This window comes from Zophobas morio, unplaced genomic scaffold (assembly GCF_036711695.1).
Source record: "Zophobas morio isolate AGI-343-1 ecotype UQ-CSIRO unplaced genomic scaffold, CSIRO_AGI_Zmor_V1 ptg000030l, whole genome shotgun sequence".
Classification (NCBI taxonomy): domain Eukaryota; kingdom Metazoa; phylum Arthropoda; class Insecta; order Coleoptera; family Tenebrionidae; genus Zophobas; species Zophobas morio.
Window position 1 is genome coordinate 13,930,604 of NW_026972135.1, and position 13,152 is coordinate 13,943,755.

At 34.4% G+C, this 13,152-nt stretch overlaps 2 protein-coding genes across 2 annotated transcripts; both read right to left on the minus strand.

Annotated features, from left to right (window-relative positions):
* Positions 1 to 3,293: 3,293 nt before the first annotated feature.
* Positions 3,294 to 4,620, minus strand: LOC135138721 (uncharacterized). Its single transcript, XM_064068706.1, has 2 exons — positions 3,690 to 4,620; positions 3,294 to 3,640 (listed from the first exon to the last, which is right to left on the minus strand). The coding sequence occupies exons 1-2, from the start codon at positions 4,482 to 4,484 to the stop codon at positions 3,329 to 3,331; spliced, it is 1,107 nt and encodes a 368-aa protein (XP_063924776.1). The 5' UTR covers positions 4,485 to 4,620; the 3' UTR covers positions 3,294 to 3,328.
* Positions 4,621 to 10,710: 6,090 nt separating this feature from the next.
* LOC135138078 (alpha-tocopherol transfer protein-like) lies at positions 10,711 to 12,852 on the minus strand. Its single transcript, XM_064067930.1, has 3 exons — positions 12,622 to 12,852; positions 12,416 to 12,575; positions 10,711 to 12,328 (listed from the first exon to the last, which is right to left on the minus strand). Exons 1-3 carry the CDS (start codon positions 12,758 to 12,760, stop codon positions 11,710 to 11,712), a joined length of 918 nt encoding a protein of 305 aa, XP_063924000.1. The 5' UTR covers positions 12,761 to 12,852; the 3' UTR covers positions 10,711 to 11,709.
* Positions 12,853 to 13,152: the final 300 nt, after the last annotated feature.

Here is a 13,152-nt window from a genome sequence, read left to right on the forward strand (position 1 = left end):
TGAACCAAGTGGTTTTGTCAATAGCCGACGTAAACGTCAGATCTCAGAATCTTCTTCTAAAGATAGTGACACTTATTCACTGCGGAATACTACAACATCTGAAGGAGAAGAGTGTTCCAATGATAATGACCACGGAAGATCATCTTGTAAGAATGAATTTAACGAAATTCCACAATAATTTGATGTTTTAGATCAGGAGACATCTTCTTGCAGAAATACTAGTCTTAAGGAGATCTTACCAACACCTGAAACTGAAGTTAAAAAAGTCACTCCAAGAAGAAAAACTCTGAATTATAAAGCCCAACAAGTCACGAAGTCGTTGTTTGAAAAAAAGAATAAAGCGAAATCAAAAATAGTAAAACCCAAGAAGAAGAAAATGACTGAAAGGTGGTATTGCCATATATGCGAATAGGATAGATGATAGACATGCGAATTTGCTTAATGTGTTCTAGATATGTACATGTGGAATGTGTCGGTTTGAGTAACCAGGACAAACATGTGTCGTTTATATGTCCATCTTGTTCTTAAGTACGTCAGATCTTGTTTATTCATTTATTTTATTAAAATTATAAAATTCATAAAGTGAATGTTTCTTTTACTTTTCACTTACCAAAAGTGTGTAACCTTTTAATACTAAATATCTTAGTTACATGATTTGGAGCATCCATGGGCCATATTAGTAGAATTGACCATGTTATGCACGTTGCCAAAGGTTAAAAAAAAAATAATTTCCTACTTATATAATAATATCATGCTGTAATACTTACATTTTACTATGTACGAGTTAAACTTTTGAATAAAATAGTTATATTAACAAAATGTGAAAAACTCAGTTATGTGTAACTGTCTCGACACCTTCAAATTAAGTGGGCCTTTTTAGGTGCACCCACCTTATAACTAAAACTGAGACGCAGTGAAATTTGGCAATTTACAATTCTTAACTTCATTGCTTGTAGATATTTACTTCTTACTTACTTGCTACGAGTAATAATTTAATTATTATAAAACTAATTTATTGCATGTGGAGCAGAGATTTGTTTGCTACAGTTTCTGTATTTGATCTTACATTAGGTGCAAATGTAACTAAAACTATAAAAAACGTAGCAACTGTTCCAAAGGTACTCAAGATTGTAGATCGGCGAAGGACAAAAAATCTGGCCGCACTAAACTGAGGAAGGTTCCATGCTAGAATGTTATGAAGTCTATCCATTTCTTCCCTTATTTTAAAATCTAAAATTTTTGTACTGGATTTCGATACAAAAACAAAAACAATATCTTCGAATTCTTCAATTATACGTTCAAATTTCAAAAGTAACATACATGTAGGTATGTACCTACCAAAAAAAATTATTAGGGAACCACCTGATACACATTTTCCCTACCATATTCTTGGCTTTGAAGATTACATTCCATGTAATTAAGAAACTGAAGAGTGGTATAAGCGATAAGTAAAAGTAAAGACCATCCAAAACTTCTGTTAAATCTGTTCACAGTGTCCTTCAAAATGCAAGCAGAATGGCCAATTTGATCTAAATTTTTATAGTCATCGACTTGGCGCTTCAAAGCTCCATACTTCTGAGGGATCATTTCCAAAATGGTGTGTACGTAAAACAGAGCTGTTCAAAGTACTCAACAAAAGTACTTGAAGTACCAAGTACAAAGTACTTTTTGAAAGAGTGTTCAAGTAAAGTACCAAGTACTTACTTTTACTGAAAGTACTTCAAGTCTCAAGTACTTTCCTCATGTACTTGAAGTATAATGCAAGTACATTATTCAAGTACTTGCATATACTTCAAATACTGAAAATACTTCAAGTACTTGAATATACTTGAAATGCTGAAAATACTTCAAGTAACCTACCTAATAATTTGAAATGCTGCAGATTAACATAACTTTTTTGTCTCCTAAATAAGCGCCGGGGTGCTCTAAAGCCGGAGATACGGAATTTAGGTGGTGAACGCCCGCGAAAACACGAGAATACATAAAATAACACGGCAAGGATATTTTGCAATAAATAGGGTTCTATTTCCGGCCACCAGCTACACGGTCTAAAATAATAAAACTTACTGCTAATCAACTTAAATAACTACACATCGGTTTTACAAACAAAAATAAACGAAACGAATTAAATGTCCGGCACGGTTGTCCCACCAGGGCGGCGACTGCCTTCAGGACGGGCTCCTCCTGGCTCTGGGAGCGGCGACCTTGAGACCTGGAAATAGCGCGAAGACGGCACGGCGACCCGGGAGGGGAGCGCGGTGACGGTAACGACGCGTGCACGACGGTTCCGACTTCTGACGGTGACAAAAAAAAACCGGTGACGGTGACACGGTTGTTCGCTCGGGGGCGGCGATTCCAAAACCGGTACAAAACAGGCAGCCGATCCACAAAGGTACTTACGGTGGTCGGAGGGTCGAACTGCTCACTTCTCTAAATCACAAAAACCCAAAACAGCCACAGCAATTCCTCCCTGCCGAAGCCTTCCGGCCAGAATCCTCTTCCTTCGCCGCGGCAGCACGGCGACCGCGGATTTACCCCCGGCTCTCGCGGTACGTTTCACCCTTCTGTTGTCTTCATCCAATCTGAAATGACATATTTATGACATTAATTTTCTTGCCTACCTATCTGCATTATGCAAGAACCTATGAAATATACGTCGTATTGTGGATAAGATATCCACAATCACAGATCAAAATATAACCTCACAGGAAACAAACACGATTTTCCTATAAAAATACATCTAATAAAATAATTGAATTAATAAATTCAAGCATTTAACAGATCCTATTTTGAGATGTGAAAACTTCGTAAAATAGAGACTAAAGTATTTGAAGTTTCCACTTTCATACTTCAAGTACTTCAAGAGTATTTAAAATACTGAGTGAACTACTTGAAGTAAAGTACTTGGCAAAATCAAGTACTAAACTCAAGTACATTTTAGAAATACTCCAATAGTACCAAGTACCTAAATATAAAAGTACTTCAAGTAAAGTACTTTTACTTGAAGTACTGAACAGCTCTGACGTAAAAGGTGTAAAAGAACTGAATATAATTTTCCAAAATTTCGAATCCGTATTGTTCTAAATGTAATACTCCCATAATGGAAAACCAAAAATAGCTTATATAAATTGTGTTAATACAGAAAATAACTTGTGGGCCCTCGGGACGCAGGGATTGAGGAGGCGTTATTTACCCTTCTGGAGCGAGGGAAGAAATAACTTTCGACCAATTTTTTCTTTTTAAGAAGATATTATATAATTATTTATTTAGAATAAAGTAGTATTTTAATTGTTTTATGGTTATAACAACTTTAACACAAAGTTTTTTTTTAATTGTGAGGCAGAGATAGATTTGCTGCAGGTGCATGATCTAATCTTGCATTAGGTACAAATGTAACTAAAATTATAAAAAACGTAGCAACCGTTCCAAATATACTCAGGATTGTAGATCGGCCAAGGACAAAAAATCTGGCTGCGCTAAACTGAGGAAGGTTTTTTGTTAGAATGTCACCAAATCTTTCCATTTCTTCCCTTCCTTTTACATCTAAAATTGTTGTAGTAGATTTCGTTACCAAAAACACAATATTATCGAATTCTGCCATTATATTTTCAAATTTCAAAAGTAGTATGCTTGTAGGTAACTGCAACAAACTAATTAGAAAGAGAAAATACGCAAACATCATAACCTACGAAAGATAGAAGAACAGTTATTACTTGTGATATTACAATATGAGACGCGTTTTCTTTTCCAAATTCGTTATATTCAAGACTATATTCTAAAGAATTAAGAAATTGAAGAGTAGTGAAAGCGATGAGGAAAAGTAAAGACCATCCGAATATCTCATTAAATCTGTTCACAGTGTCCTTCAACGTGCAGGCAAAGCAACTCATCTGATGTAAATTTTTGTCGTTTCTGGAGAAACCCTTTTCGAAGTAGCGCTTCAAAGCTTCATATCTCTGGCGAATCATTTCTAGAAGTGTGTGCAAATACAAGCTGTGACAAAACTGAAGATAAATTTGCAATAGCTCGAACACGTATCCGAACTCCAACAACCCCAAAACGGAAAACCAGGTCCGCAGTATATAAATTACGGCAATAAAGAAAGTAAGCTGAGGTAGCACAAATTTCCATTGTATCCATTTTCTTTTATCATTGTCGTCCTCTTCTAACAAACAGGATGTGTTTTTTAAACCACTGATTAATTCACTCCACTGTAACACTTTGGACGCTTCAATAACTATTCGACAAGAATAAGTACACAATACAATATCGGTAAGAAGACATAGTGTAATTTTTGCAAAATTGTACTGTAAATAGAAATTTCTGAAATACACTGATACCGTGACACAAGTAATCGTAAGTAGTATCACAATCACTTGATGAATTTGACGGAATTTTGAGTTTTTGTTGCTTTCAACGGAAGGCGGAGTTATTGCCACAATGTTCCCGACTTTTAAATAGGTATCTAACAATTGAAAGGACATTGTTAACTGCTCACACTGCTAACACTCGAACAAACTAAAGCACACGCACTAATTCCGCCATCGCGACAAATTTCCCCATTTGTAAATAGAGATCTAACATTTGAAAGGAGATGTGTAGTGCGTGTGCTTCAGTTTTTTGGAGTGAAGGTTAGCAGCGTTTTTAGTTAATTTTTTTATTGATTTACATACGTACTTAAAAATACATGGAAATTAAAACCGGACCGACCGGTATTCCAGGTCGATACAGCATTTCCTAAAACACGCTAGTGAAACCAGGTTTCATTCTGATGACACGGTGTGTTGGTTAATTATTATTCAGATCAATGAATGCTGTGCGATTTATGGACAAGTGCGGGGCTAATGTTCCGTCTTAACCCTCACTTCGCTTCATCCACAAACGTGATAGTGGATAGTGGCTCTCCCTCCTTTTTTTCTTGTAAACCACGTCAATATAGATAGACCCATCCTATTGTTTGGAGCGAACAGGCCGAAGGCCGGCGAATAAGAGATGACACACCAACATTTGGCCGTCAAACGCCGTCGAATAGCTTGACGCCGACGAAAATTTTTTTAAGAATCTCATAGTAAGCACTAAGATAATTTATTAATTAAGTGACCCTAACACAACTTTTCCGTTATATCTAGTCAATTAGATTTTATTGCGTTTAGAAATTTTTGATAAATAAATGGGATTATTATAATGGATAAATAATACAAAAAAATGTTTACTGTTGTTTTAAATACTTGTTAGTGCTATTGAAAACGTAAAAATAAACATAATTAACACATTGAATTTTTTTTTACACTTTCTTGAGCTAATTTTTTTAATACTAAATATTTTGGCTACATGAGGGCTAATTTGGAGCATCCATGGGCTTTTAAAATAAATAATTTTATACTTAACATATAACAATATCATGCTCTAATACATTCTACTACGTCTTAAACCGTTGAATGAAACAGTTATAGACACAAAATGTAAAAAAGTCAATTATATGTGTTAAAGTGTTTCGACCCCTTCAAATTAACGACAATTAACGCCTGGGTGATAAAATGAATAATAAAACAATTATTTACTTCATTGCCTGTAGATATTTACTTCTTACTTGCTACGAGTAATTATTTAATTATTATTAGAAAACTAATTTATAGCATGTGGAGCCGAGATTTGTTTGCTACAGTTTCAGTATCTGATCTTACATTAGGTGCAAATGTAACTAAAACTATAAAAAACGTAGCAACTGTTCCAAAGATACTCAAGATTGTAGATCGGCCGAGGACAAAAAATCTGGCCGCACTAAACTGAGGAAGGTTTCTTGCTAAAATATCGCCAAATCTATCCGCTTTTTCCCTTATTTTTAAATCTAAAATTCTCGTACCGGATTTCGATACCAAAAAAACGATATCTTCGGATTCTTCAGTTATACGATCACATTTCAAAAGTAACATACTTGTAGGTACCTACAAAAACACTATTAGAACAAAACATATTCGAAAATAGTACTTACGAAAGATACAAGTATAGATAAAATTTGCGATATTACAACCTGATAAACATTTTCTTTCCCATATTCTTGGCTTTGAAGATTATATTCCATATAATTAAGAAACTGAAGAGTGGTAAAAGCGATAAGTAAAAGTAAAGACCATCCAAAACTTCTGTTAAATCTGTTCACAGTGTCCATCAAAATACAAGCAGAATGGCCCATCTGATCTACATTTTTGTAGTCATCGACCTGGCGCTTCAAAGCTTCATATCTCTGACGGATCATTTCCAAAATGGTGTGTACGTAAAAGGTATAAAAGAACTGAATATAATTTTCCAACAATTCGAATCCGTATTGTTCTAACTGTATTAACTGTCTAACTGAGTGTGGACGTACTGCTGTACGGACGTGCGTTACGTTGCTGCTGCAATATGTCGGAAAAGCAATGTAAAAAATGCAAAAGTAAAGTCACTGTGGCATACATACAGTGTGTTAAATGTGGAGTGTGTTACCACAGAAGTTGTGCCCAACTTTTACAAGATAGAAAAAAGTTATACACTGCGATATCTGAGTATGTTATGGTATGTAATGACCACTTGGAAAATTTAAATGAAATGGATTTTGTCCAAGAAGAAGTGTCTCACTCAAAAGATTTTAATGATTATTTGCATAGTGAAGAATTTAGTTCCCTACTGGAGAAAATTACTGCAAGATTAGTTACCCCTTATCTTGATGAATTAAAGTTTCTGAGGCAAGAAGTACGTGATCTTAAAACCAGCAATATAGAGTTAGTTAGAATCCTGACCCATAGCGAAAAATCAGAGAAGTCATACGGAAAATTCTCCTGGCACAGGGAAACGACATCTGAAGAACCACATGTTTCTAAGGTTTTAATCCACCACAATCAAGCGATTACAAAAAACCCAGCGATAAAGACGACGGAAAGAAAAATAAATACACCGTCGATTGATTTACCACCTCCAAGTGATCAGCTAATGCAGCAAAGTTGCCCGCTAAAGGAAACAGCCATTTTTTCTATGAAGGATACGGACAAGCCGCGTAATAATGAATCCACCACAAAAGAAGAAGGAAACGATTTCATCTTAGTAAAGAATAAACGCAAAACCTTTAGACAAAAGGGAATAATTTGAACTGCAACACAAAATGAGGACAACTCCTGTCAAATTAAAGGACAAGAGCGTAAGGCATGGTTGTACGTAGGTCGATTAAGTAAAGAGACCAAAGACGAAGATCTTGAGATTTTTTTACGCAAAGGATGTCCCACAGCTAATCAGGTGACAGTTAAAAGATTGCCGTCAAAAGGGAATAACGCGTCGTATTGTGTTGGTATTGACTTCGCCTGTAAAGATGTTCTAATGGAGCCAGAATTTTGGCCAAAAGGGATAGAGGTTAGGCGTTTTAATCTTAACTTTAATAAACCAAATATAGTAGGGGAGAGTAAACTAAATGCTCAAGAAAACTTGAATCTGAAAGTAAATCCATATTTTTAGTAAAGTGCAGTAAAAAAGATAGCAAAGTAGATAACAATGTTGACATTCGTAAACCGATTATAGATCAAATTGGGATGCCTAAAATTGAAGAAAAAGAACCAATAACTTGCATCCAACGGGATGATAATAAATTTAAACTTTACATGATGTATCAGAACGTCCGAGGCTTAAACACCAAAGTGGCTCAGTTTTATGAAAATGCTATTTCTGCTACATATGATTTAATTTTGCTAACTGAAACCTGGTTGGACGATTCAGTAGGATCGTACGAACTTTTTGGGGTTAATTATAATGTATATCGCTCTTTAAAAGGAAGAAAGGGTAGGGGAGTGTTGATTGCAGTCAATAATAAATATACTGCGGAGTCTGTATGTTTGAGTTCCCCGTTTGAAGATATTGATATTTTGGTTATTAACGTTTTTTGCTGCGCTACACCCCTAACTGTCATAAATATTTATATTCCTCCTGCGAGTAGTATTCAGATGTACGAGAGTGTTTTGGAATATCTGGAAGAATACCAAGTACAAGATATAACACTGATAGTAGGTGACTTCAATGTTCCAGAGTTTTATGCGTGTATTACGAAAGCCAAGAATTCCTCCTCAAGGTACCAGATACTCAACAATTTTATGAATTTCAATCAGTTGAAACAGCACAATTATGTCACAAATAATAATAATAGAATCCTAGATCTTGTAATGTCAACGGAGAAAATAACATGCAATATCAATCGGCTGGTAAACCCGTTAGTAGATGAAGATCTTCATCATCCATCTTTGTTGGTTAAGTTGACTATAAATTCAAAGCAACGTAAAAATTTCGAAACCCAGATGGACATTGTTCGATATAATTTTAGAAAAGCTGATTTTCCGGGGTTATATGGTGCTTTGATGAAAATGGAGTGGTCTGACATACTTGAGATACATGATGTGAATGATATCTGCGCATATTTTTATGACAAAATATATGAGATGTTCGAGATATATGTCCCGAAGACGAAGGTGGTAACAACTCATTTTCCCCTCTGGTATTCGTCAAATACTATCAAAATGATTAAGAAGAAGGACCGTATATGGAAATCGTATAAGATATCTCACATATTATCATGTAAAGAAGCAGCGCGAAAACTGGAGGAGCAAATAAAGATAGAAATCAAGAAGGATTTTCGTAATTTTCAAAGGTCCGCTGAAGCTAACATGAAATCTGATCCTGCCAGATTTTGGTCATACGTTGCAACTAAGAAAGGTAGAACACGTATACCAGGGAGAATGATTTATAAAGGGAAACCGATATCTACACCTAGAGATATTGTCAATTCATTTGCGGATTGTTTTAGTAGTGTATTCGAGCCAGCAAGCTTCGTAGAAAATGGTGTATTTGGTTGTGGTAATTCCCGGGAAAATACAATAGCAGACATCGGAGAAGACGACGGATTTGAGAATCAAGGTTGTTCTGTAAGTGTTCTTCATACATTTTGTGTAACGGATGGTGATATTTTACAAGCAGCGAAGAAGCTTAAGTCAAATTTAACGAGTGGTGATGACAGCATCCCAGCATTCATAGTGCGTGATTGTATAAGTGTTCTGTTGTTACCTTTAAGTCATTTATATAATTCTATAATTTCATGCGCTGTGTATCCTGAAGTTTGGAAAGTAGCAAAGGTTATTCCGTTGTTCAAATCTGGCTCTAAAGAAGATGTGGATAAGTATAGACCAGTTGCAATCATTTCAAATTTCGCAAAGGTTTTTCAGAGTATTCTTGTCAAGTATATGTATAGCCACGTTAAACAGATGATAGTAAGCCAACAACATGGTTTTATGCCAGGCAGATCCACAACCACTAATTTATGTAATTTTTCGCAAGATATGTCAAACTTATTGGATCAACAGTTACAAGTGGATGTTGTTTATACGGATATGACAAAGGCGTTTGACAAAGTCAACCATGCGTTATTGATAAATAAACTCATTGAGGTAGGTTTGTGTGACAAGTTGATCCAATTATTTCAATCAATCCTTGTGGGTCAGAAACAGTATGTCTATTACATGTATTGTAAATCTTATATGTATGAGTGCAGTAGTGGGGTGTGCCAAGGTTCGAATTTAGGACCATTGTTGTTTACTATCTTCATAAACGGGTTAATAGCATTATTAAAGAAGCACTGTAAAGTTTATACGTATGCTGATGATATAAAATTTTTAAAACCTATTCGGAATGTGACTGACTGTGAAGAATTGCAAAATATCGGGAACATCTTTTATGAGTGGTGTAATGATAATAGATTGGAAGTGAATGGTAGTAAATGCAAAGTTATGACATATAGCCGAAAAATACATAATATATTATATAACTATAAGATACATAATCAGGAACTAGAGAGGTGTAATGTTTATAAAGATTTAGGGGTGGTAATGGATCCGTCACTGTCGTTTGTACATCATATAGAGTATATTTGTAATAAAGCAATGCGAATGTTGGGGTTCATAATAAGAAATACAAAAGATTTTACAAATATGGACTGTATTTTAAAGTTATATTATGCTTATGTCAGATCAACACTTGAATATTGCTCCATAGTCTGGAGCCCACATTATATTTCGCACATAACTCTTTTAGAAAAAGTACAGAGAAAATTTTGCAAATTAGTATTTTATCGTAAACACGGTGTATATCCTGTTCAAGGATTTTCACATCACGAATTGTTAAACGAATTCCAACTTAGTCCTCTTAGTAGTAGACGTGATTTATCCTCTGTACTATTTCTATTTAAGATTCTTCATAATGAAATTTGTGACAGTTCTTTTCTTAGAGAAATACATTTTAATGTTCCTCGCCTCGAAGCTAGAAACTCAAGGACTTTTGTACTGGATCTAGCTCGAACAAATCAACACAACAATTCCCCAGTTTATAGAATGTGTCGTTTATATAATAGCATTCAGTATTATGTCGATATTTTTGCCGTTTCAAGAAGTGTTTTTGGTACTAAAGCGAAATTAGCACTGTCTGGTAATTTGTAATATGGTTTAAGTTATTTGTTAGTCATAATTTAGTGTAATTAGGTGGAATTCATTTGTTATTTTAGTAGTAATTTAATTTCATTTATTGTATTAGGATTTTTTTTGTTTTGTATTTTCTTTCTGATGTATTTCCTATGTGGGCTATGCCCGTTGGATAAATCAAAATCAATAAATCAAAATCAATAAATTAATCCCACAATGGAAAACCAAAAATGGGTTATATAAATTGCGTTAATACAGAAAAAAACTTGTGGTAGAACAAACTTCCACTGTATTCGTTTTTCTTTGCCCTTGTTGTTCTCTTCTAATAAATAAGATGTATTTTTTAAACCATTGATTAATTCGGCCCACTCTAATACTTTAGATGCTTCAACAATTACTCGACAGCAAAAAACGCACAATACAATGTCGGTAAGAAGACACACTGTTACTTTTGCAAGATTGTATTCCAAATAGAAATTTCGAAGATATACTGATATCATGACACAAGTAATGATAAATAGAATCATAAGCACTTGATGAACTTGGCGAAATTTTGAGATTTTGTCGGTTTCAATGGAAGTGGGCGTAATTGAGAGATACTTGCCTACCTTTAAGTAAGAATTTAATAATTCAAAGGACATTGTTGAATACACGTGCTAACACTTTGATGGAGAAAAATCAACTAGCTTTTTTTAATTAATTATTTTTTTTTATTTGCATACATAACAGCACGCACTGCTTAATTTGGAATTAGGGTTATCTAATTAAGAAAATTGTGGCGAATGACATTTGCTAATAATTTTAAAACTACTAAAACTCGAAAAATTTTAGATTAGTGACGAATTGAATTGTATGTCATTAATTTTTATAGAAGATGTCCAACGTTGGTGTTTCACTAGAAGAAACAAGAAATTCGAACACTAGAGGGAAATGACCTAAAATATAAAATTTTAATTACCTTTCCGTTATAAAATTTGAGTTAACATTATAGTGAAACAAAACCGAGGGCTCTTATTTTCTATACAAAAGTAAAAAAGTTATTTCCATATACACACAAATATCAATTTACAAAAAGTAAATACTTTAAATGAACAAACCTGTTTTGATGTTTTTAGTGTACATCGTTTCATGACCATGAACTACAACAATTAAATGATTCCGAACAAAATATTTTTAAACATAGTGTTGATGTTAAGAAACTGATACAAATAAGATAAAAATGTTTCATTTAATCTACACATAATTTCCTAAAGCTGCCTTCTAGCTCCCTACAATCCCCACGTGAACCGTTTTTCAATGTCTTTATTGACAAATCAGCCTTAATGTTGTCCTCTTTTTCAAACCAAGAACTATGTTCTTCAAGAGTTCTAAGCCACTTGTCCTGTAAATCTGACATCTTTCCAGCATTTCCACCATATTCCTCTGGCAGTATATTCTTTGGAATAAAATCGTATAACGTTTCAATGGAAGTATGAACATGAATAACTTCACTGAGAGCAGGTGACAAAAATGGTTTTACTATTGTCATAACAAATTCAATAAAAGGAGGAGCGTTGACTAGGTGAACTTCCTTGATTAATACAGGATATGCTTCTTGAACACACATGAACATCTTTTTCAAAACCAACGGATTTATCTTATAAAAATGCTTCGCCAAAGGAAAATTAAAATCAGCAATGTAGACATCGAAAACCCCAGTTTCCTCTAATTTTAATCTAAGGTCACCTACCATGAAAGTAAGTTTTATCATGTCAGCTATGTTTGGAGTTTCGAAATCATATTTTACAGCCCTTGCTATTGATATTCGTTTGCCATCAGGAGTTAACTCTGGCAAGACTGCTGATTGCCTACAAGGAGTTAAATTCCTTAGACTGTAGCGACGTTTTGATTAAAAAATATCGTCACAAGACGGAAAAAATACATAGATGACTTACATAACTTTGAGGACTTCTTTTATTTCTGGGTTTCTGACATCCCTGTTGGAAAAAAATTCCGGCAACGTAGCTCTAAAAATGAAGTAATTTTCCAATTTTTTCTTGGATGTTTCCACTGAGAATTTACATCCCTTGAGAAAATGTAGTAAACAATGTTCATCTGCAAATAGTAAGGTAATTTGTGTTTGTGTATAATGCAACTGTACCCCAGGTGTCGGGAAGATGAGGTTGTTCCTTTAACCACTTTTTCAGAATTTCGATTTCGCTTTGAATATTGTGCGAATTTTCATCTAGGGCATTTCGAAATAATGTTTGTTGTTCTAATGTTGGCTGGACCAGAAACATGTTAGTAATGAAGTGTTTAATAAAAATTATAATTTCGAATTGTTTGACTCTGGCTTGTTATCTCATGTATTTCCTATCAGAGGCGAGGTCACTGCAATTTGTTTAACACTTGTGTCAAGTGCGACAGAATGAGATTGATAATTTATAATTATAACCGATTTTTAAGAAGACTATTTTTATCGCACTTGTTCACTTTCACAACAAATATTTATCCTGACGTCTAAAAGAAAAAACAAAATAATTTGAAGCTTGACACGCTGGGCAAGAGTGAAATATCTGAAGGCGAAATTTCAGACGTAATCCTTTCCTTTTCCTCGACGGAATTTCCGCGACGATTGTTAGATGTTTGAACGGAATTTGACGATAAAATCTGAGAGGCAATCCTGTTCTTA